Source organism: Diabrotica virgifera, chromosome 3 (genome assembly GCF_917563875.1).
Source record: "Diabrotica virgifera virgifera chromosome 3, PGI_DIABVI_V3a".
Taxonomy (NCBI): Eukaryota; Metazoa; Arthropoda; class Insecta; order Coleoptera; family Chrysomelidae; genus Diabrotica; species Diabrotica virgifera.
The window spans coordinates 275,513,658-275,538,080 of NC_065445.1; the positions used below are offsets into that span (position 1 = coordinate 275,513,658).

At 34.1% G+C, this 24,423-nt stretch overlaps 1 protein-coding gene across 5 annotated transcripts in view; it reads left to right on the forward strand.

Moving 5' to 3' along the window:
* Nucleotides 1–24,423, forward strand: part of LOC114326211 (ecdysone-inducible protein E75) — a 442,877-nt gene that overhangs the window by 269,117 nt on the left and 149,337 nt on the right. The window contains exon 1 of one of the 5 annotated variants that reach the window (XM_028274501.2): nt 13,899–13,944. The exons of 3 other annotated variants lie outside the window; for them this stretch is intronic. In XM_028274501.2, the coding sequence (XP_028130302.1) occupies nt 13,914–13,944 (31 nt within the window). In that variant the 5' untranslated portion in view covers nt 13,899–13,913. Of the gene's footprint in view, nt 1–13,898; nt 13,945–17,489; nt 17,557–24,423 lie in introns of those variants that run through there. One more of the 5 variants, XM_028274500.2, reaches the window with a different exon arrangement.

Genomic DNA, 24,423 nt, shown 5'->3' on the forward strand with positions numbered 1-24,423 from the left:
AAACAACTTATCAAGGTCAATCGAGTTGTTGCAACTTATCATTGTGTGTAAAGCGTCGTTTAAACACAACGATAAGTCACAGCAACTAGTTGTGATGACAAGTTGAAACGCTGTTTAGACGCTGCGATTCAATGCGATACCACCTTCAACCCAACTCCAACTTTGATAAGTTGTGCGATGCACCGTTTACACACAGTGATAAGTTGCAACAACTCGATTGACCTTGATAAGTTGTTTGATATATCGCTGTGTTTAAACGATCCTTTAACGGTGCATCGCACGACTTATCAAAGTTGGAGTTGGGTTGAGGTTGGTATCAACTTATCACAAGGATCGAGTTGTTTTAATTTATCGTCGTGTCTAAACGGTACAGCGATTTATCATTGGACTTGGGTTGTATAAATTTAGGAGAATCTTACCGTATTAGAATTTATTTACATATCCAATTAAATAATGTACAGGGTGATTGATTAGTGGGGTAAAGCTACGTAGATCCGTTATAGTAATAGATAGCAATAAAAGTTAATAACAAAAATTGTAGCCAACTTTGAGATTCACATTTATAAAATTAATTAGAATGTTACATAGGGTGTTCGATAACATAGTGGCAGACAAAACTTATTTTTTTTTATTGGAACACCCTTATTTTATTTTATATTCAAAATCTTTTTAACTTCGCCATTACAAATGCATAAAGGATTGTTATGTTATACAGGGTATTTTACAAAGTTATAACCAATTTTATATGAAAATTGTAACAAGTTAACTCATTGTATAAATAAAAATAAGCACAAAAGCAATGGATTATTGATGCCATTTTTTTTATTTATTATCAAAATTTTCATAAATTATTCTTCTTCTTCTTCTTTTTGTATAGACATGACTGTCTGTTTTTTCAATGTGCCTCTAGTAAGTTGTCGTTCCATCGTTTTCGTGGTCTTACCACTGATCGTCTGCCTATTGGGAAACCGTCTCTCGCTGTCCTGACTACTCTGTTGTCATTCGGCTTATGTGGTCATTCCATTCTATTGTTCTGTTTCTTACCCTGTCTTCTGTCGTATATCTGCACTTTTAGCTCTGTCCCATAGAGTCGCACCATCGATTTTTCGAAGGGTTTTCATCTCCGCTGTTTCGAGCAATCTTTTTGTCCTCTCTGTGTCGGGTCGTGTTTCTGCCGCGTATGTCATTATTGTTTTGATGACTGTTTTGTAAATTCTGCCTTTCATATCTTTTCCAATATTTTTATTTCTCCATATTGTGTCATCCATTCAACCTGAATTCAGGCAAATCTTTCATTATGCAAATGAAAATGGTTATTCATTTTTTTCTTTCATTATGCGTTTAAATTTCTCAAAAATACTATTAGTTTTCTCAGGATTCCAAAGTTCTACGTTCTACAGTGTGGCAAAACCAAATGGAATAGATTCATTATTTCGTAAACCGACGACTAAAAAATCCGGAAACAGGTCGATTTTTATATTTAAATTATGATTTTTTGGCATTTACATACTAGTGACGGCATCCATCTCCGAAGCTGAAATAAAAAATATACATGCGGACCAATGTAAAAAAGGTCATTTCATTATTGTCTTCTTACCGGCGTGAGAAATACAAAATAAGATTTACTATTTTATTTGGACATAAGCCACAATTCGAGTTTGAAATCAAGTTTACTTGACGTTTCAACTTTCACTTCGGAAATCGTTATCAATATAAAAAAAAACATTCATAAATTAAAAAATTTAACTTTGTTTCTGGTGAAGCAACGAAGTTGGAACAAGCAGAATATTATAATTGTCACCGGAAAGCAAAAAAGGTAACGCACAACTTGAAAGAACTTATATATTTCTAACTTCGTTTCTGGTGAAGCAACGCAGTTGGAACAAGCAGATATATTATAATTGTGTCACCGGAAAGCGAATATGGTTACGCACAACTTGGAAGAACCTATAGTTTTCTAACTTCGTTTCTGGTGAAGCAACGCAGTTGGAACAAGCAGATAATATTATAACTGTGTCAGCGGAAAGCGAAAAAGGTAGTCCCTGAAAACTATAGGTTCTTCCAAGTTGTGAGTTACCTTTTTCGGTTACCGGTGACACAATTATAATATATCTGCTTGTTCCAACTGCGTTGCTTCACCAGAAGCGAAGTTAGAAAACTATAGGGTCTTCCAAGTTGTGAGTTACCTTTTTCGGTTACCGGTGACACAATTATAATATATCTGTTTGTTCCAACTGCGTTGCTTCACCAGAAACGAAGCTAGAAATCTGTAGGTTCTTTCAAATTGTGCGTTACCTTTTTCGCTTTCCGGTGACAATTATAATATTATATCTGCTTTTTCCAACTGTGTTGCTTCACCAGAAACAAAGTTTAATTTTTAATTTATGAATGTTTTTTTTTTATATTTTCAACTCAGGCGCGCCAAAACCAACAAACCACTCGGAAACCCGTCCAAATACATATTGCGAACCATCAAAGCTTTTGTTTTGAAAAACAGACAGAAGTTAGATTGTGGTGCGCCACTTAAAAACACGTACTAATCTGACGAACATGCTGCGCGCGAGCGGCTCGCACACCGAGCAGAGCGCATATGTATACCTGCCTTTACGATGAATTCTCTAACACTTTCTGCGAGTTAGGAAGTCCCACGTTTTCAATGAGTTTTCTAAAAAAAAAAAGAAAATAACTATCTATGCCTGCCGAGTGGGAAAGAACTAAACTCTCGTCTCGCGTAACTACCAGCTTCCACTCTGGTTTAGCACTTCTTTGCTCTTTGCTCGTACTCTTTCTTCGCTCCATTCTGTGCACTTCTTTGCTCTTTGCTCGTGCTCTTTGCTCTTTGCTCTCTTTCTTCGCTCCACTCTGAACGTACGCATAGGGAATGTTGTATACAAATTAAAGTATGGTAATGGTACTTTTTAATAGTGATATAAAATACAGGGTATCCCATTTAAATTTTACTGAAAAAATAATGTACTTGAGTTTTAACTCACCCTTTATTAAGGGGCGTTTAAACACAGCGATAAGTCCAGCAACTAGTTGTGATGACAAGTTGCTGTGATTTGTTGAGATTGAAACGCTGTTTAGACGCTGCGATAAGTTGACCACAACAAGTTGAAGAGGGGACCATTGTGTACATTAGACCCTTTTAGACCCTTCAATGAATTATAGCTAGTTTTCATCGTAAACAAATAGATCCTGTTACTTTCAAAATATAAAGGTTGGGTATGTTATACAGGGTATTTACAAAGTTATAACCAATTTTATATGAAAATCGTAACAAGTTCAACTCACTGTATAAATAAAAATAAGCACAACGGCAATGGTTTATTGATGCCATATTTTTTTATTTATTGTCAAAATTTTTAAAAATGATTGATATTGCTAATTTACTTTATATCTAATAAAGGGTGAGTTAAAACTCAAGTACATTATTTTTTCAGTAAAATTTAAATGGGATACCCTGTATTTTATATCACTATTAAAAAGTACCATTACCATACTTTAATTTGTATACAACATTCCCTATGCGTACGTTCAGAGTGGAGCGAAGAAAGAGTGCGAGCAAAGAGCAAAGAGCACGAGCAAAGAGCAAAGAAGTGCACAGAATGGAGCGAAGAAAGAGTACGAGCAAAGAGCAAAGAAGTGCTAAACCAGAGTGGAAGCTGGTAGTTACGCGAGACGAGAGTTTAGTTCTTTCCCACTCGGCAGGCATAGATAGTTATTTTCTTTTTTTTTTTTTAGAAAACTCATTGAAAACGTGGGACTTCCTAACTCGCAGAAAATGTTAGAGAATTCATCGTAAAGGCAGGTATACATATGCGCTCTGCTCGGTGTGCGAGCCGCTCGCGCGCAGCATGTTCGTCAGATTAGTACGTGTTTTTAAGTGGCGCACCACAATCTAACTTCTGTCTGTTTTTCAAAACAAAAGCTTTGATGGTTCGCAATATGTATTTGGACGGGTTTCCGAGTGGTTTGTTGGTTTTGGCGCGCCTGAGTTGAAAATATAAAAAAAAAACATTCATAAATTAAAAATTAAACTTTGTTTCTGGTGAAGCAACACAGTTGGAAAAAGCAGATATAATATTATAATTGTCACCGGAAAGCGAAAAAGGTAACGCACAATTTGAAAGAACCTACAGATTTCTAGCTTCGTTTCTGGTGAAGCAACGCAGTTGGAACAAACAGATATATTATAATTGTGTCACCGGAAAGTGAAAAAGGTAACTCACAACTTGGAAGAGCCTATAGTTTTCTAACTTCGCTTCTGGTGAAGCAACGGAGTTGGAATAAGCAGATATATTATAATTGTGTCACCAGAAAGCGAAAAAGGTAACGCACAACTTGGAAGAATCTATAGTTTTCTAACTTCGCTTCTGGTGAAGCAACAGGGTTGGAACAACCAGATATATTATAATTGTGTCACCATAAAGTGAAAAAGGTAACTCACAACTTGGAAGAGCCTATAGTTTTCTAACTTCGCTTCTGGTGAAGCAACAGAGTTGGAATAAGCAGATATATTATAATTGTGTCACCAGAAAGCGAAGAAGGTAACGCACAACTTGGAAGAATCTATAGTTTTTTAACTTCGCTTCTGGTGAAGCAACAGGGTTGGAACAACCAGATATATTATAATTGTGTCACCGGAAAGTGAAAAAGGTAACTCACAACTTGGAAGACCCTATAGTTTTCTAACTTCGCTTCTGGTGAAGCAACGCAGTTGGAACAAGCAGATATATTATAATTGTGTCACCGGTAACCGAAAAAGGTAACTCACAACTTGGAAGAACCTATAGTTTTCAGGGACTACCTTTTTCGCTTTCCGCTGACACAGTTATAATATTATCTGCTTGTTCCAACTGCGTTGCTTCACCAGAAACGAAGTTAGAAAACTATAGGTTCTTCCAAGTTGTGCGTAACCATATTCGCTTTCCGGTGACACAATTATAATATATCTGCTTGTTCCAACTGCGTTGCTTCACCAGAAACGAAGTTAGAAATATATAAGTTCTTTCAAGTTGTGCGTTACCTTTTTTGCTTTCCGGTGACAATTATAATATTCTGCTTGTTCCAACTTCGTTGCTTCACCAGAAACAAAGTTAAGTTTTTTAATTTATGAATGTTTTTTTTTATATTGATAACGATTTCCGAAGTGAAAGTTGAAACGTCAAGTAAACTTGATTTCAAACTCGAATTGTGGCTTATGTCCAAATAAAATAGTAATTCTTATTTTGTATTTCTCACGCCGGTAAGAAGACAATAATGAAATGACCTTTTTTACATTGGTCCGCATGTATATTTTTTATTTCAGCTTCGGAGATGGATGCCGTCACTAGTATGTAAATGCCAAAAAATCATAATTTAAATATAAAAATCGACCTGTTTCCGGATTTTTTAGTCGTCGGTTTACGAAATAATGAATCTATTCCATTTGGTTTTGCCACACTGTAGAACGTAGAACTTTGGAATCCTGAGAAAACTAATAGTATTTTTGAGAAATTTAAACGCATAATGAAAGAAAAAAATGAATAACCATTTTCATTTGCATAATGAAAGATTTGCCTGAATTCAGGTTGAATGGATGACACAATATGGAGAAATAAAAATATTGGAAAAGATATGAAAGGCAGAATTTACAAAACAGTCATCAAAACAATAATGACATACGCGGCAGAAACACGACCCGACACAGAGAGGACAAAAAGATTGCTCGAAACAGCGGAGATGAAAACCCTTCGAAAAATCGATGGTGCGACTCTATGGGACAGAGCTAAAAGTGCAGATATACGACAGAAGACAGGGTAAGAAACAGAACAATAGAATGGAATGACCACATAAGCCGAATGACAACAGAGTAGTCAGGACAGCGAGAGACGGTTTCCCAATAGGCAGACGATCAGTGGTAAGACCACGAAAACGATGGAACGACAACTTACTAGAGGCACATTGAAAAAACAGACAGTCATGTCTATACAAAAAGAAGAAGAAGAAGAATAATTTATGAAAATTTTGATAATAAATAAAAAAAATGGCATCAATAATCCATTGCTTTTGTGCTTATTTTTATTTATACAATGAGTTAACTTGTTACAATTTTCATATAAAATTGGTTATAACTTTGTAAAATACCCTGTATAACATAACAATCCTTTATGCATTTGTAATGGCGAAGTTAAAAAGATTTTGAATATAAAATAAAATAAGGGTGTTCCAATAAAAAAAAAATAAGTTTTGTCTGCCACTATGTTATCGAACACCCTATGTAACATTCTAATTAATTTTATAAATGTGAATCTCAAAGTTGGCTACAATTTTTGTTATTAACTTTTATTGCTATCTATTACTATAACGGATCTACGTAGCTTTACCCCACTAATCAATCACCCTGTACATTATTTAATTGGATATGTAAATAAATTCTAATACGGTAAGATTCTCCTAAATTTATACAACCCAAGTCCAATGATAAATCGCTGTACCGTTTAGACACGACGATAAATTAAAACAACTCGATCCTTGTGATAAGTTGATACCAACCTCAACCCAACTCCAACTTTGATAAGTCGTGCGATGCACCGTTTACACACAATGATAAGTTGCAACAACTCGATTGACCTTGATAAGTTGTTTGATATATCGCTGTGTTTAAACGATCCTTAAAATAGATGATATGGACAAAAGACGTCATCAATTGGTAGAAACGTGAAGTCCTAAAATAGTAAAAATATATATAAAACATTCAGCAACGGAGAAATTGATAGAAATTAATTATAGTTTACGTAGTTAGACTTTTTAGCTACAAAGATGTTCTTGAGGGTAGATGAAGTACATAAATGATGTGATTTTTTGTTTGTAAACGCACTGATACTCTTGTTTTTTAACTCTAGTCGATAAATATTGGCTTTTATCATGCTTTTCCACAAAAATACGAGATCTAGGTCTGGATCCCGCGTATGAAAAAAAAGTTGAATAATAGCAAGCTGAAAATTTGTTAATAGCTTAAGGGTGTCTAGTCGGACAAATTTTGATATATGGGAACACTGGAACAGGGGAAGTTTTAATTGTGGAACAGGTTAAAAATTTGGAACGGTCAGACCACGAAAACGGCACATGTATTTTGTCCGACAGAACAGACTTAAACTCTCCGAACAGAGATTAAACTCTCATGCAAAAATCAGACTGCTATTTATCACCAAATGGGCGTTTTAATGAGTGGAACATGTAGAATATGTCAAGTGACAGGTGATAAATAGCAGTCTGATCTTTGCATGAGAGTTTAATCTCTGTTCGGAGAGTTTAAGTCTGTTCTGTCGGACAAAATAAATGTGCCGTTTTCGTGGTCTGACCGTTCCAAATTTTTAACCTGTTCCACAATTAAAACTGCCCCTGTTACAGTTTTCCCATATATCAAAGTTTATCCGACTAGACAACCTTAAGCTATTAACAAATTTTCAGCTTGCTATTAATCAACTTTTTTTTCATACGCGAAATCCAGACATAATCCTTTGTAAAAGGTATATTTAAAATTCCCTAAATAAGAGTTACATTAAACCACAGAACGGAACGTTTTCGGATTAAAAAAAATCCATCATCAGTGTTACTAAAAGCCAAAAAATAGCATGCCTGAGGAGCCACCAAAATGTTTTGGGTAAAAACAATGATGTTGCAAATATTCCTGGATATGGATATTACCCAGGGCAACACAGGACCTTTCCCACGTAGTTGGAATTTAAGGATTGAAACCTCACATATTGGAGTTAAATGGCCAACTCGTCAATGGCACATCGTCACCTGCCAGCTTCTAGAACAAAAAATGTTTTGTTATTTAAGGCACTGCACCGGCCTTTGAAGTTTAGTTTTTTATGTAATTCGCAAAGTGTTTATTTTGTAAAGCGATATACAATTATTATTGAGCTACGATGTTATTATGAGTTACTTGTTATTTAGTGAGTGTTTGGTCAAACCACGTTTGGTTCACTTAATTACTAAAATCTTCAATACTTCTCTTTCAAAATTCGGTGTAAAAATGTACACCACTTATCCTTATCAAATAAATTTGCTAATTTTTGTTTTGCAAAATTCAAAATTTTTCCAAAAATCAAACACTCGAGATTATTTTGAATAAACTAAAGCACCAAGCAATAAAGGATTCATTCACCTTACGATTTTTAGTCTAGATAAAAAACTGATAACTTTTATTTTCGGAATTGTTACCAGGTTATTGGTGAAAGAAAAATGTACTTGGCTGAGGCAATACTTGTTTGTTTACCGTATCAATTAAACCAAAATCAATATCATTGGGTCAACATTTAAAAATATTTTGAGTTTCTTTGAAAATAAAAGAGGTTAAGGGGTCCAAAAAATGTTGAGTTATTTTTAAAAAATAATCGTTGTCTAATATTACGAACAACATGTTCTTTAGACATAATATTTATAAAAATATGCATGGAGTGCTCGAGGACTAGGATGTAGATATGTAAATAATAAACTATAACAGTTAACAGCACACATAGAAAAACACCTAAAAGCAACACCCAGAAATAACAAACAAAAATTGATAACAGATATTTTACAATAATTAATGGACAAACGAAGAGAATCCAAAGGAAAATATGTCAAAAACAGAGAATAGAATAGACCAAATAGAATAATTCGAAAAAAAATATCCGAAGCAAAAGAGAAATGGCTGGAAACAAACGCACAATTTTTTTAATGTACATAAAAAGATTAACAAGTTCACATTGACTAACAAGTGGACAACTTTAGACACCATGCTGCATACGGATAGCAAACTGCTAGAATCGAAGGGCCGGAAATTCTGAAGACCCAAATTATAAATGCCATTAATCAACTCAAAAAAAAAGGGGCCAGGTCGTTATGGAATATGGAATATACCCAGAAACGTTAAAATAAATCAGCGAATAAAACATCGTAATATTTGTTCTTTTATTAAATTGCCTACAAGAAAAATGCCCCAAGACTGGCTAAGCATCAATATTCATCCCACTACCGAGGAAACCAAACCAGTAAGAATCCTATTTAAGTACAAGTACACTTTAGAAGACCAAAAATAATTATTTTTTTCAAGAATTTTTTTCTCAGAACCTTTATTAAAAATGAACATAAATTTTTTTACATATTAATATCTAACTCTTAGAGAGTACGAAAAATATATCTCTTTTCATGTATGCACGTACACTAATATTGTAGAGGGCGCAAAAGTCGAGGCCTCGGAAAATAATGGCGGACAGTTAATCTCAGGATTGGGATATCTGAAACAAAAAAAATCGTACTGTATTTGAAAGAGGAAGGTTTCTTACGTGACAATTTACCACAATTTGACCAAAAAATAAAAAATAAATATTTTTAACCATGAAAAACTGAAGAAAAACGGGCGATTTTTTCAAAAAAAATTTTTCAAATTTCCGTAAAATCTTTTTTTGGCAGAATTTTTCACTAACGGTGGTAAATTGTCACATAAGAAACCTTCATTTTTCAAGTGCCGTACGATTTTTTTGTTTCAGAGATCCCAATCCTGAGATTAACTGTCCGCCATCATTTTCCGAGGCCTCGACTTTTGCGCCCTTTACAATATTAGTGTACGTGCATACATGAAAAGAGATATATTTTTTGTATTCTCTAAGAGTTAGATATTAATATGTAAAAGGTTTTATTTTTAATAAAGATTCTGAGGAAGAAATCTTGAAAAAATGCTTATTTTTGGTCTTCTAAAGTGTACTAGTACCGCAAAATCGTCCATAACCCAATCGTTCGAGTTGTGGTGTTACCGTGGCATGCTCAGAATCCCGTGGACAGTACATAATATATTAAAAGGAAGGTGTGCTGGAGACCATGCACAAAGAGCGAGAATTGATCAACGTCATAAAAATTAGAAAGGTTCAATACTTCGGTCATATAATGAGAGGACCTAAATATCGCTTACTCCGATTGATTCGGGGTTCAACCTGGATTGAGGGGTTCAACCTGGGTTGGAAGAAAACTGTCCTGGCTGCGTAACATTAGACGATGGACAGGTCGAACAGTCGAGGAATTGTTTGATATAGCTGCCGACCGAGAAACATTTCATCAGCTTGTTACTACGACGATAGCCAACGCTTGAAAACAAGCACGGCACACAAAGAAGAAGATAACCCAATCTTTAAAAAGTGCGAAACAATAATCGGAGACGATCAATTTGGATTCATATCAGGCTTGGGAACGAGAGGAGTCCTGTTCAGTTTACTAGTTCTGCCCCAAAAATACTATGACCAACGACCCAAAAGTATGTTTATATGCTTCATAGACCCAATGTTTATGTATGTTTATATGCTTCATGCTTCCCAACTGGGTCTGTGAACAATTTGGTAGGAAAATGAACATTAAGAAAACCAAAGTTATATCAATCCGAAAAAATCAAAATATAACTGAGCCTTGCACAATAGACGGACACATTTTAAAAGAAGTCAAAAAGTTCAAGTACCGGGGATGTTGGATCGATAGCAGCCTAAATCCTGATCTATAAATAAGGTCAAAAATAGAACAGTCCAAAAAACCTGCCGAGAAAATCAAAAGATTTGAAAATTGAATTACGCTTATTAAAATGCTACGTCTGGTCGACTTTGCTCTATGCAGCTTAAACGTGGACCCATAAACATCATTCAATTGGAGGCTTTTGAAATGTAGATCTACTGGAGACTCCTCAAGATTTCATGGACATGGCATCGAGAACTTTTCTTTTTTCAACGAGAACTTTTCAACACACCGCAAGTTAGAAAAACATCATACTGAGAAATAAGAAGTACCAATGTGCTCAACTAATAGTGAAAAGAAAGATCAAGGGAAAGACAGGACTAGGAAGGAAAATATTATCTACTAAGAAAAGTTCTACAATGTGCAGGGCTAAATTTTGAACAGCTGATAAGAACAGCTGAAGACAGAGAAAAGTTTGCAATAATTGTAGTAGCCTGCCTCCATTGATGAGAGAGCACTTTAAGAAGAAGAATAACAATTAACAATAACATAATATATGTATTTTTGAAGATATTATAAATCTGCGCGCCTGCGCACACAGACAGTATGTAGTTCCTTTCTAATCTTTCAAGATAGGTATTTATCATGCAAATAAGTCATTAAAAGAATATATTAGTGTTTTTAGTAAATGTATTATTTATTATAATTCTTGTGTTTTTGGATTTGTGTTTCTCTGTAGTAAAATAATAAAATATTATATAGACATAACATTTTTACACTATTTATCGCCGTGTTGTGTAATTATATCCGAAACTTACATGTCAATTAGAAGTACCTCGCTGGTGTAGTTGCTAGGGCGTTAACTCCGAGATTGGAATGAAGCGGGTTCGAATCCTGGGCGATTCATACTTTTTTTTTATTTTTGGTTGTTTTAATAAAAAATTTTTGAAAGTGGTAGATAAGAAAGTTACTTCAATTTTTAAATAAAATACAAATAACCTGTTAAGTATATTTACTTCGTTGAAATTACCTATACAGTGCTAGTCAAAAGTCCGTACCCCCCCTCGTATCTTTTGAACGGTTATACCTATAATAGTGAAATTTGGAGGAAGGAAATAAACGGACGTAAGCTTCTTAACTAGTTATGACAGGTGACGTAATAGTGACAGATGACGTTACAGAGCCACTGTGACCGATAATTTTAAATAGGACCTTATGGTAAGTGATACCTCGTTTGAAAGGTATTTAGAATACCTATTCAGTCATACTAATTTTTTTGAGTTTAGGTTGATTTTGATTTTGGTGAATAAATTAAATAAATATAATATTGTAGTTTCGAATTTAATTAATAAAAATTCAAATGTCCGCCTATGAATTTTTTGGCAAAAAAGTTGACGTTTTTTAATTCTCTAGTAGTTTTTACGTCAACGTCAACCTGTTTGACAAGTAATCATAGGCGGAATTTTGAATTTTATTAATTAAATGCGAAACTACAATTTTATATTTATTTCATTTGTTCATCAAAATTAGCTTAAACTCAAACAAAATTAGTATGACTGAATAGGTATTTTCAATACCTTTCAAACGAAGTATCACTTGCCCTAATTTCCCATTTAAAATTATCGGTCACAGTGGCTCTGTAACGTCATCTGCCACTATTACGTCACCTGTCATGACTAGTTAAGAAGCTTACGTCCGTTTATTTTCTTCCTCCAAATTTCACTATTATAGGTATAACCGTTCAAAAGATACGAGGGGGGGTACGGACTTTTGACTAGCACTGTATAATAGAAGAATATCTTCTTACGTGCGTACAAAGTACACACACATTCTTTTTTTTTAATTTTCTGTACGAAATATAAAATCCTAAATTATAATCAATAAAAAAATATGAAAACAATTTTTAAGAAACGCTTTTCTTTAGTTACGAGTGACTAAAATTAAAAATATAAAAAATCAACTAAAAAGCAAAAAATAAAAAAAAAATGGAAAAATCTAACACATTCGTCAAAGAAAAACTTGGCGCGTCTTCATAGAATAAACGGTTTTCGCACCACGCTTTTCTTTAACGAATGTGTTAGATTTTTTCAATTTTTTTATTTTTTGCTTTTTGGTTGATTTTTTTATAATATTTTTAATTTTATCCACTCGTGACTAAAGAAAAGCGTTTCTTAAAAAATTTTTTTTCATATTTTTTTATTTTTTACTTTTTAGTCTTACACTTTTCAAACATTAAAATATATCGTCATGTTTTTTAAAATACACGGGCGTAGCCAGGTTTTAGTTTCGGAGGGGGTTCAAAAAAATAAAACGACTGAAACTACATAAAATAACCTTTATATTCTTAATAAAAATTTGAAACATGTTAATATCTGAACTTTTCGGGGGGGTTGAACCCCCAAACCCCCCCGGCTACGCCCGTGTTAAAATATGTATAAACCATATATTGTACTTTAGTACAAACATGAAAAGTAGTAGGAATCGGCAAAAAATTTTAAACTTTATTGCATATTTATGAATCATAACGTAAACAATTAACGTACAAAGTGAAATTACAGCTCATGTAATTAGCTCCAATCTGTAAAAGTTTCAAGTTTCTTTATTGTAAAAAACAAGGGAATTTAAGCATTTTCCGTTAAAATCGTTTTTTTTTTATTTAAACAATTAATAAACATAAATTTTTTTGACTATTCGTGTATTGTTCCCGCGAATGCATATGTCTGCAAATTTTTAGTAATTTGCGTTGAAGAAAAGGCAGTCAAATTAACGTCCAAAGATTTGACTCAAACGATTGAACTAAAGAAAAGAGTTTAATAAAAAGACAAAATGTTTTTAGTTCGGATTATATTCATTACAAGCTTTCACATCCAAATAACAGAGTACTTAGGTGTTGTCATTGTGTCGTTTCATGTCTTGTTTCTTGCTCTTAAATGTTCTGTAAGTCATGCCACTGACAAGAGACTTAACTACAGATTGGGAATCTGTACTAGAGACATTACAAAATACGAAGAAATATTCAAAAAATTGTCATAATTTCACAAACCCTGTTTATATTTCGTAAAATATTGTGTTGCCACTGCTCAGTTTAAATAACATGAAACTTCCCTCCGTGTCTTCACCACCCATGTGAAAGTCATTCCACCTACGGCACTGTATAATCGCCCGCGTTTGAATAATGGTGCTTACAATAAATAAATTAATATATTTATGGCATTTATCGAGTGCCTTTGACATTATTTCAGTTCGCTAACCTTTACAGATAAGACCGATCAGATTGTTATCTAAATTCTTAATTAGTAATATGACATTTACTAAACATCCATTGTTGATTGTGGTCTTCGTCAACATTTCCCTTTCATTCACTTTTGTTTTCGTCATTGTTGACAAGTGATAAGTGCCTGGCTGCTAGTGATTGGTTGGAAATTTGTCACAAGGTGGTTGAGATGTTGAAGAACGGGATTTTTAACAGTCCAGGTATGACGAATTAATTTCACTTATAATATAATTGTGTATAAAAAGAGTAACATAAACTTTGATATGTGTGTAAAATACTTGTCAAATAAATTTATTACACCCAATTATCTACCCAATTTTAATAATAATTATAAAAAGGTACGTATCCATACGTTAGTCTCCGTGCTCCCTGTAGCTGCTCAAATGGACAAAGAAGCGACGTCGGATATGATATTCGTTTGATATTCAAAATGTTTTAACCAAATTTCGACTCGAGTATGAATAATTCAACGGTTTCAAAAACAACATCTTTGGATGATACCAGGTGACCAAGTGCTTTGCCTGCAAAGGTAAAACAGTATATGTGAAAAAAGTGAGTTTTTTAGATAAATGACTTTTTGTTCTTTTATTGTGCCGTTTTGTCATTTATAAAGTTAGACAAGTGAAATTTGGAATATAAAAAAAATATGTTATTATAATAATTATTACAACAGCAGATAGGTATAGTTTTTTCAAATGTGCTTGTAAAAAGACATATATTGTTTTACCATTTTTCCAGTATACCCAAAGAGTATATAAAAGACTTTATACGTATATACCGTCGGGGGAGATAAAAATTCCCATTGGTCATACTATGGTAAAAGAGTATATGAAATGTTTATACTATTTTACCATTGGAATTGGGACACCGTTTTTATGAAATATGTTACTGTATAACAGCGTATACCACAATCCTGTTTTACCATTAGAGTTTCAAAAAATAGATATTATATAATACCAACGATAAGCAGTGTATGACGAAGTATACTATTCTGCTTTTTTTCATTCTCTTTTCAACTGAAAAATCCATTTTAAAAAAAATTTAATGTACAGTGTGTTGTTTTTGGGTCGGAACATTTTTCCAATATTTTTTAATCCGGACCTGGATTTTTTACAATTGTAAATAAATTAATTTATTGTACACCTTAAATGATATTTGCGTGCCAAATATAAAATAAATATACAGTGTGGTTAAAAAGTTATGAACCAATTAAGAAAATGGCAAAATAGATAAAACACCCAGTATCTTTGTTATTAATGGAGTAAGACCCATTAAGTACGGTATTTTTGAGACCGCCTAAGTGTCCTCTTTCTACAGTTAACTTATGTTACTTTCCCAATGAAACACCCTGTATAACATGAAGGCACAATCCAAGAAAACAAAAATACTTAGGCAGAACTGACTAATAAGAAGGTAGAAGACGAAGATCTGAATTCGTGTTCCCCAAAAGGGTGTAAAGAATTTTAATGAACACAGGGTATTAAACAGTTCAATGTTCAATTTGACTGATACTCTGGGCTAATTAGCAAAATACAAGGAAAAGTTATTTGCCAGCAATTTTATTGCTGGAATCGAATCTTATTATTGTATGTATTAATAATATAGATATGCAAAGTCCGCAGATAGTGTGCTACTTTTTTTATAAACAAAATGGCGCCCGAAAATCGTGTTTTTTTCAATTTTTGCTCTATAACTCCAAAGATTTTAACTTTAGACCAAAAACACTCAAATAAAAATTCACCGCAATTAAATTCTGCATAGAGACGTGTTTTTTACGATTTACTTCGACGAAAACTTTCCCAGGAAAAAGCGGGTTTTTCCAACAAAATCTTTAATTTTCAACTAAACTTTTAGATAAGTAGTTGTTAATCAATAATTAAATGACTTGGTAACATAAAAGCCCTTTCCGTATATATTATAATTCCAGAAGTCTATGGAAATTGAATGAACAGTTTAGCAACAATTAAAATGTTAATTAAAAATTTACGGTCTCTATAATAACGACAATAATTATGATGCATAAGAATAACTATGATTTTTTCATAAAAAGACACTATATCTATCTAATGTACTTTACAGAATTGAAATTGGAGTATTTAAGCGGCTTCAGGAATATTTTAAAATTATAAACAATTTTTTGGTTTATAAACAAATAGAATATCTCGGGAAATATTAAACTAAATTAAATTGTGAAAACGGTATTCAAAAGACAGCGGCAGGACGCTTCTTTTAAAAGAAAAAACGTTTAATTATGATAAGTGGTTTGTGAGATACATCCGGTCAAAGTTGACCGGACTTTACGGCAAAGATATAAACAATAGGATCATAATTTTCAAACCATCACCTTTTTATTTTTATCCTCTTTGTCCACACCAATTTTCATATCTTTAAAATTCTCATAACATATATTATTATAATAAAAACTATCGATAATACGTGTGAAAATTGCCAAAAATAGCAAAATTCCAATCAAAAATTAGGTTGAAGAAAATGTAACCCTCAAAGTTCAAAATCGGTATACGTTAACAAAATGTATTTTCTCGGCTTCCCATGGAGCAATTTCCTTCATTCTTTTTTTGTTCCCTAATAACTCGAGTAGAGCCATCGAACTAACGCATTATTAAATGTCAAACTTGCTTTTGTTTTGTTATAATAGATTAATTTATTTAATATTAGTAAGTTTAAAATATTCCTGAGGCCGCTTATATAGTCCAATTTCAATTCTGTAAAGTACGTTAGATAGGTATAGTGTCTTTTTATGAAAAAATCATAGTTATTCTTAAGCATCGTAATTATTGTCGTTATTATAGCGACCGTAAATTTTTAATTAATATTTCAATTGTTGCTAAACTACTCATTCAATTTCCATCGGCTTCTGGAATTGTAATATATAGGAAAAGGGCTTTTACGTTACCAAGTTATTTAATTATTGATTCACAACTACTTATCTAAAAGTTTAGTTGAAAATTAAAGATTTTTTTGGAAAAACCGCTTTTTCCGGGGAAAGTTTTCGTCGAAGTAAATCAGAAAAAACACGTCTCTATGCACAATTTAATTGCGGTGAATTTTTATTTGGGTGTTTTTGGTCTAAAGTTAAAATCTTATAGAGCAAAAATTGAAAAAAAAAACGATTTTCGGGCGCCATTTTGTTGATAAAAAAAGTAGCACACTATCTGCGGACTTTGCATATCTATATTATTAATATATACAATCATAAAATTCGATTCCAGCAATAAAATTGCTGGTAAATAACTTTTCCCAAAAATGGCCTATTCTCCGATAATCAGCCCAGACTATTAGGTTAAAATTGATGGAAACAATAGGCTGGGTAATAATAAGGAATTATAAAGGCAAAAACGGTGCAAATCGTTTGATTTTTGAACAAAAATTGTTGAAAATACATATATAGAAAAAAACTTTTTGGCGTTTCCAGTTAATTTGCGTTATTCTAATAGAAAAGAGATCTGCACAACACCCTAAACATAAATCGTCGTCGTTTTCAAGTGCACGGTTAGGGGTCACGTGTCCAGACGCCACCGAAAAAAAGAAGCTCCGATCGACGCCTTCTTGATCCTACAGGTGATCGTCCTGTGCGCGCGCCACCACGCCTACGTGCCGCCGCGGCGCTAACAACCCCAGAGCGTCCACCCTTGAAGCGCCAGTTACGAAAAAGTTACCCGCCGAAACGCTCGCAATCGCACACGCAGATATTTTGTATTTCGTTTGTTGCAAGTCGCTGGTGTTTGGTTATAACGCGAAAATGCCGGTACAGGGGTTGCAGAACTCCGAGGGGATGAATTATTGTCCGCCAGGTGAGAAATTTTTGTTTTTAATAATGAATAAAAATAAAAAAACATATACTGCCCTAATATTTATAATATACACACTTAAAATATTTTATTCTTCTTTTGATGTTCCGCTGCAGTACCATCTCCTCTTTGAACTGACTGCATCCTCTTCGGGTACATGGATTTTTCTCTCATTAACTCATAGATATATTTTTTCTATAGGTACTTTTTTGGCATAATTTTCCTGACCGATTGTCCTCAGCCACCATCTGGCTAGACCTTGATCAGATGACCCATCAGTTTGGGTTTTTCACGCTACCTCTGTATCCTGTGTTTTCGATTTCTAGCAAGAGTGTCTCTTGTCTTTAGAAGTCCCCTTGTGGCTTGATGGCAGAAGTACCTCGTCCACCTTAGTGGTACTTGTTCACAGCCACCTCCCTTAGTGGTATGTACTGGAGCCTTTCTCTGATGGTTGGATTTGATCTTCTATCTCCTATATTTTATTGTCCGTGAATTCCGAGATTCTTCCTAAGTGATTTTCCAGGGCCTCGACAATTCTTGTCTTCTTTTCCTGATGTGCAGATGGCCGTATCGTCTTCATACAGGCCTGTACTTTTTCTAGCATATGTTGATAAGTCTGAAGCAAAAAATCTTCTGCTGGACATCTTCTGTGTGTTCATGTGTCACATAATATATGGTAACTAAATAATGAAGCAACCTAGCTCTATTCATCTTGTAAATTGGAGCTTTCTTGCAGACCGTGTCATAGGCTTTTTCGTTGTCAAGGATGGCCAGTCTACGATTCTGTTGAACCGTATTTTTACGTCGATGACTACTCTTGCTAGTTGGCAGTTCGCAATTTCGGATTCCTAAGAATTGGTCTTCCTGGATGATTCTGATTATTTCTACGTGGTTCAATAATCTATAGATGATCTTCTCCAGTATTTTTCCTAGAGATTCCTTAGCATTTAAGTGTTTTATACTCGAATTTTTGAAGATATTTACAAAAAAACAGCAATTGGTTTAGTAACATCATATTTGTATTTAGACCTTTAAAACATTATCACTTAGGACTAAATCTGGTGTATAAGACTCATGTTTAAAGTAATTAGAATATCCACAAGTAAGGAAGAATTTCCTATAGCTGGCTGTATACCATTAATTATAATAAATTTAATGAAAAAAGAAGATATTTTATCCAGCTCATCCAGGTATGTGCTCGATAGCAAATATTTATACAACAGATGGACACCAGAGACAAAAACACAAACAGTTTAAAATAATTCTTCGGGAGCTATATTATTGGCAATGTCAGGAGATAGAATCTCTTCTATCAATCTATCTTTTTTCTCCAGACATTTCTAATAACGTAGCCCTCGAATAATTATTTTAAACTGTGTGTCCTTTGTCTACTTTTTGTTATTTGTATAATTCTTAAGTAAATGGCTACGACGCGACATTCCAGGATGTGTTGGATAGCTTCCTTTTTTAAAGAAATGTCCCTGAAGATGCTCTAGGAGCGAAATTATACTTGGGCAAGATTGAATAAATTACAGTGCTCAATATCCGCCTTTTATTTGTAAAAAAAGAATGTGTGTGTACTTTGTACGCACGTAAGAAGTTGTTATACTTCTATTATATAATTTCAACGAAATAAATAAACTTAACAGTTACAATACAAAAAATTAACAATAATTACCAAAAATTAACCAAAACTTAACAATGCCAAATATTAAAAAAAAAAGAAAAAAGTATGAATCGTCCGGGATTTGAACCCGCAACCTCGCGATTTCTCGATCTCTGGTCCAATGCTCTACCAACCAGGCCATCGAGGCGCATGCTACTGACGTTTCAGATACACATAATTACACATCACGGTGACTAGTGAAATAGAAAAATAGATGTTTTATTATTTTACGCCCAAGGAAGACAAACCCAAAGACACAAAATTATAATAAATAATACATTTACTAAAAAACACTAATATTATTTTAATGGCTTATTTGCGCTGATACATAATTTGAAAGATTAGCAACTAAACGTTATACTGTCTATGTGCGCATGCGCGCAGATTTATGAAAAATTTTACTCTCAATCGCGCCTGAAGAAGTATAACTTCAAAAAAATTCATAATTTTATCGAATCATTGTACCAGTCAGTCTCATTATCGTATTTTATGAATAATTAATTTAAATAGAATTAAAAAACAATAATAACTGAAATTGTATTCTATAGTCAGTATTATTCTTAAGTGTTATTTATGGATAATGCGTTATTTATGGATAAAGGATAAATCAAAATCAAAGAGTTTTCTTATTGTTACATTTCTGTTAGTTCTTTTCTTTTCCCGCGTTAAGTTTCATGCCAGTAGAAATTGTTTGGTGCAACATTTCTTGTTTCTTGGAAAACTATGACTCATCATCATCATGACTTATCGACTAGAGGTTTTCCTGGCTTTCGATCGAAGTTTTCCTCATTATTTTTCCGGAGGTCGTTTGTTGTTCTGCTAAAGTTCTGATTTTGAATTTGAAGGTTTTAAATAAATATAGTCCTAAAGTTTCCATGAAATTTGGAGGGAAATATTATAGAATTGAAAAGGGTTTTAATGTATCTGTAACAAGTTATTAAAATGTATCAAAAGTTGATAAGATTTACAAAAAAATCATTATCTTTATTCTCCTCCTTCTTTTAAGCTTCTTATTGGAAACGATCTGGTTTAAACCGGTCTTAATGCTACCACAAAACAGCCCCATTTTATGCACCATCTACAGTAAGGAACTGAGTTATAATTCTGAGCTGATTGCTGCTTATTTTGCACAGTACTACAGCCATATTCGTACATGTCCATTCAATATACATTGTTCTTCTTTAGGTGCCATCTCCGCGACGGTGGTTGGCAATCATCATGGCTATTCTGATCTTAGATTCTGCTGCTCTGAATAGTTCGGTTGATGTGCATCCGTACCATTCCCTCAAGTTACGCAACCACGAGATTCGTCTCCTTCCTACACTTCTCTTGCCCTGGATTTTCCCCTGTATAACTAATTGAAGTATGTTGCATCTCTCATTACGCATAACATTCCCCAGGTATTGCAACTTTCGTGTCTTGATGGTTTCCAATATTTCCATTGTTTTGTTGACTCTTCTCATGACTTCGTTGTTTGTTACATGCTCGGTTCATGATATCTTCAGGATTCTTCTATACACCCACAGTTCAAATGCTTCCAACTTTTTAGTAGTCGCCGCGTTAAGTGTCCATGCTTCTATCCCATAAAGCAGAGTCGAAAAGATATACCACCTTTCCAGTCTAACTCGCATGTTTAATTTCAGCTCTCTTGCACAAAGTACCTTTCTCATTTTATTGGAGTTTGTTCGTGCTTTCTCTATTCGAACATTGAATATACATTCTGACATTTGTTTAACTGGCTATACTTTCCCCTTTTTTTCTATATAGGACTTTGTATTGCGTTAAGATCCAGGCTTTTTTCCTGTCAATGACACTATTATGTCCAGCCAATCTATAGGGATTTTCTCGGTATTCCCACACTAGCCAAGAAGATACCTTTAGGCGCTTGAAAAAGCTACAGCTGCTTTAGCAATGAAGAGCTTCAAAAGTTCAAAAGATCTTCAGTGAATTCCTCTTGCATAAAATAATCATGGTATTTATATGATATTTCCAATTGCATAAATATCTGCTTGAAATATAGAAGTATGGTCTTCTCTCCCTCTCTTATTGTTTCCCCTTTACTGAGAATCGTGATTCCTTCCAATACTCAACAAATTTTCTCCATTTGGTCCTCTTGGTCTTTTCCTCGGAACGTTTCTCTGCGAACCACGTGACCAAAGAACTGTAGAATTATCTGCAGGCATGTTGTGGACAGCCTTTTCTTAAGGTTTGTTAAGAAAGGTCAAGTTTGTTAAGAATGGAAATGTTGGACTGATAAGCTGTCTAAGGTATGTGCAGCATTCTTTTCCAACGCCACATCTCAATGGCATCGATTTTTTTTGCGTTCTTGTGCACGAAGACTTCAGGTTTCTGTCCCGTATAGAAATATTGAGGATACAAGTGCATTCACAAATGTGATCTTTATTTTTTGAGAGATGGATGTCTTTTCCAGCTTTAGTTAGACCAAACATCATCGTATGTTTTGCCAATGCGTCTCCGAACTTCTGCTTCTCAGTTGCCATCGTTAGTTATACTAGATACGAGGTAGTTGAAGCCCTCTACTATTTGGTATTCCTGCAAGTGGTTACTCAGCTGAATATGTTGAATCTGTCTATCGCCACTATTTTCGTCTTATCTTTATTAATTTTAAGACCAACTCTCCAGTCTTGGCAGTAGATGTAGCATTTTTTGTATAAGTGTAGTGTCATCAGTCAATCTTAAATTGGAAATTTTCCTAATAATCCATTGACCCATCCTTCTAAAGACATACTCATGGCGTCAGGCACATCTTTGTCTGACGCCTTTTTCTACTCTGAATTAGCTTGAGAAATATTAAAAGTCTAGTTAAATGAAGTAGCAGAAAAATTACAAAATAAAAATCACATAGTTCCATGTTTGGTACTTATTTGGTAAATACTTCTTAATGTGGATGCCTGTTCTTGTCTACAACATAATATCTATTATTCCTTAGCGCATCCTCTGTACGCTAATCCCATTATTATAGTATCTAGTAAACTTTTACTTTCGTTTCCAAATATTACCATTTATCATAAAATAATTTCTATGACCAATTTCCTATTTTAAGCCCATTACGTATCTAAAATCATACTACACGGACACCCACACCTATTATTAGCCCCATTTATTTATTCATCATCCTATTTCCCAAAGTGAAATGTTCTTTGATCTATCCTATCAGCCTCCCTTGGCTAACTCTTGTTTTCTTCCGACCCCGAATGGCTATTAGGTTTCCGAGGGCAGACGGGTCACTATTTTATTCACACTATCTATTATTTCCTCTTAAACTCGCCAACACGCATGGCAAGCGCGGCGTTTTAAATTGCCATTTTCCCTCGAAAAATGAAATGTCAGATAATAAAGGAAGATTACCCCAGGTGAGTAGGGTTCAAAACCCAGAGTCTCACACTGATCTATCAGTCTGTCCCACGGATTCTGGGGGGGACAAAGTTCTGACACAACCTGAGAAAAACACAAAGCGATTTAAGATGAAAGTTGCAACGCTTAACGTTAGATCCCTGATGTCGGAAGACAGATTACTGGAATTAGAAAACGAACTACAGAACATTAAATGGGACGTAGTCGGACTCAGTGAGGTAAGAAGACGAGGAGAGTCTCTCGAAACACTAAACTCTGGTCACCTACTTTACTATATGGGAAGTGAACACATCTCTGTAGGAGGAGTAGGCATCATAATACACAAGAAACTCTCCAAAAATGTGGTGTTAGTAAAAGCAATATCTGAGAGAGTAATTTATATAAATATACAGTTAAATAAAAAATGTACTGTTAAGTTCATACAAGTCTATTCACCAACATCAACCCATCGTGACGAAGAGGTAGAACAATTTTACGAAGATATATTAGAAGCCATAAGAGAGAATAATGCCCACTACACTGTCATAGGTGGTGATTTCAACGCAAAAATGGGAACACAGTTAGATGCATCGGAAATATCTCTGGGAAATTTCGGAAGTCCGGGTAGAAATGAGAGAGGTGAAATGCTTTTGTCATTTCTACTAGAGAATAATCTTTATCAAATGAATAGCTTTTTCTACAAAAAGCTACACAGACGCTGGACATGGAGGAGCCCAGACGGCAATACCCGCAACGAAATAGATTATTTTATTACAGATAAAAAATTTATATTTAGAGATGTGACCGTTCTTAATAGATTCTCGACAAACACTGACCATAGGATGGTTAGAGCTACCATTGAGATACCAACTCATTTAGATAGAAGCCATATATTAAAAAAGAAATACTTTCACTGGACACGCCCACAAGACGAAACAGCATTTGGAGACTACATTAATAACACTCTTGATCACACCATAATATCAAACGATGTCGATGAGTTGAACAAACAAATAGTTGATACACTTAAACTGGCACAAGCACGTTTTTGCCCAAAGACCAAACGAGATGAAAAGATCACTTTAGAAACACAACACAAAATAACAGAAAGAAGACAGTTAAAAAGTGAAAGGGACATTGATCCACAAACCATTAGGGCACTCAATAAAGACATATCGAAAGCTGTGAGAAGAGATATTAGGAAATTTAAACATGAAAAAATAGTACAGACTATAGAGCAAAACCGGAGCATGAAGGTAATGAGACGAAAAATGACGACAAGTAGAAAAGAAATTTTCCAGCTTAGGGATAAAAATGGTGAGATAACAACAGACAGACAGAAAATACTAGGAATAGTCGAAGAGTTCTACACTATATTATACACAAACCAAGTTAACAATGTCATAAATCCAGAAAATAGACACACGGTACAAAACCAGGGATCTGAGGATATTCCAGAAATTAGTCAAGATGAGATACAATATGCACTCCAAAAAATGAAAAACAACAAGGCTCCGGGAGATGATGGAATAGTTACAGAAGCTATAAAACTTGGCGGAACTTCTCTTCTGAAAAAAATACAAGACCTCTTCAATCTCTGCTTGTATAGCCAAAAAATTCCTATAGCTTGGAATAACTCAATTACAATTCTTATGCATAAGAAGGGTGACAACATGAACCTAGAGAATTACAGGCCAATTTCTCTACTCAACCATTTATACAAACTGTACACCAGAATAATAACCAATCGATTGGAAGCAAAATTTGAGCTGTACCAACCAAAAGAACAGGCTGGTTTTCGCCCCAACTACGGTACAAATGACCACCTACAGTGCCTCAAAGTCTTGATT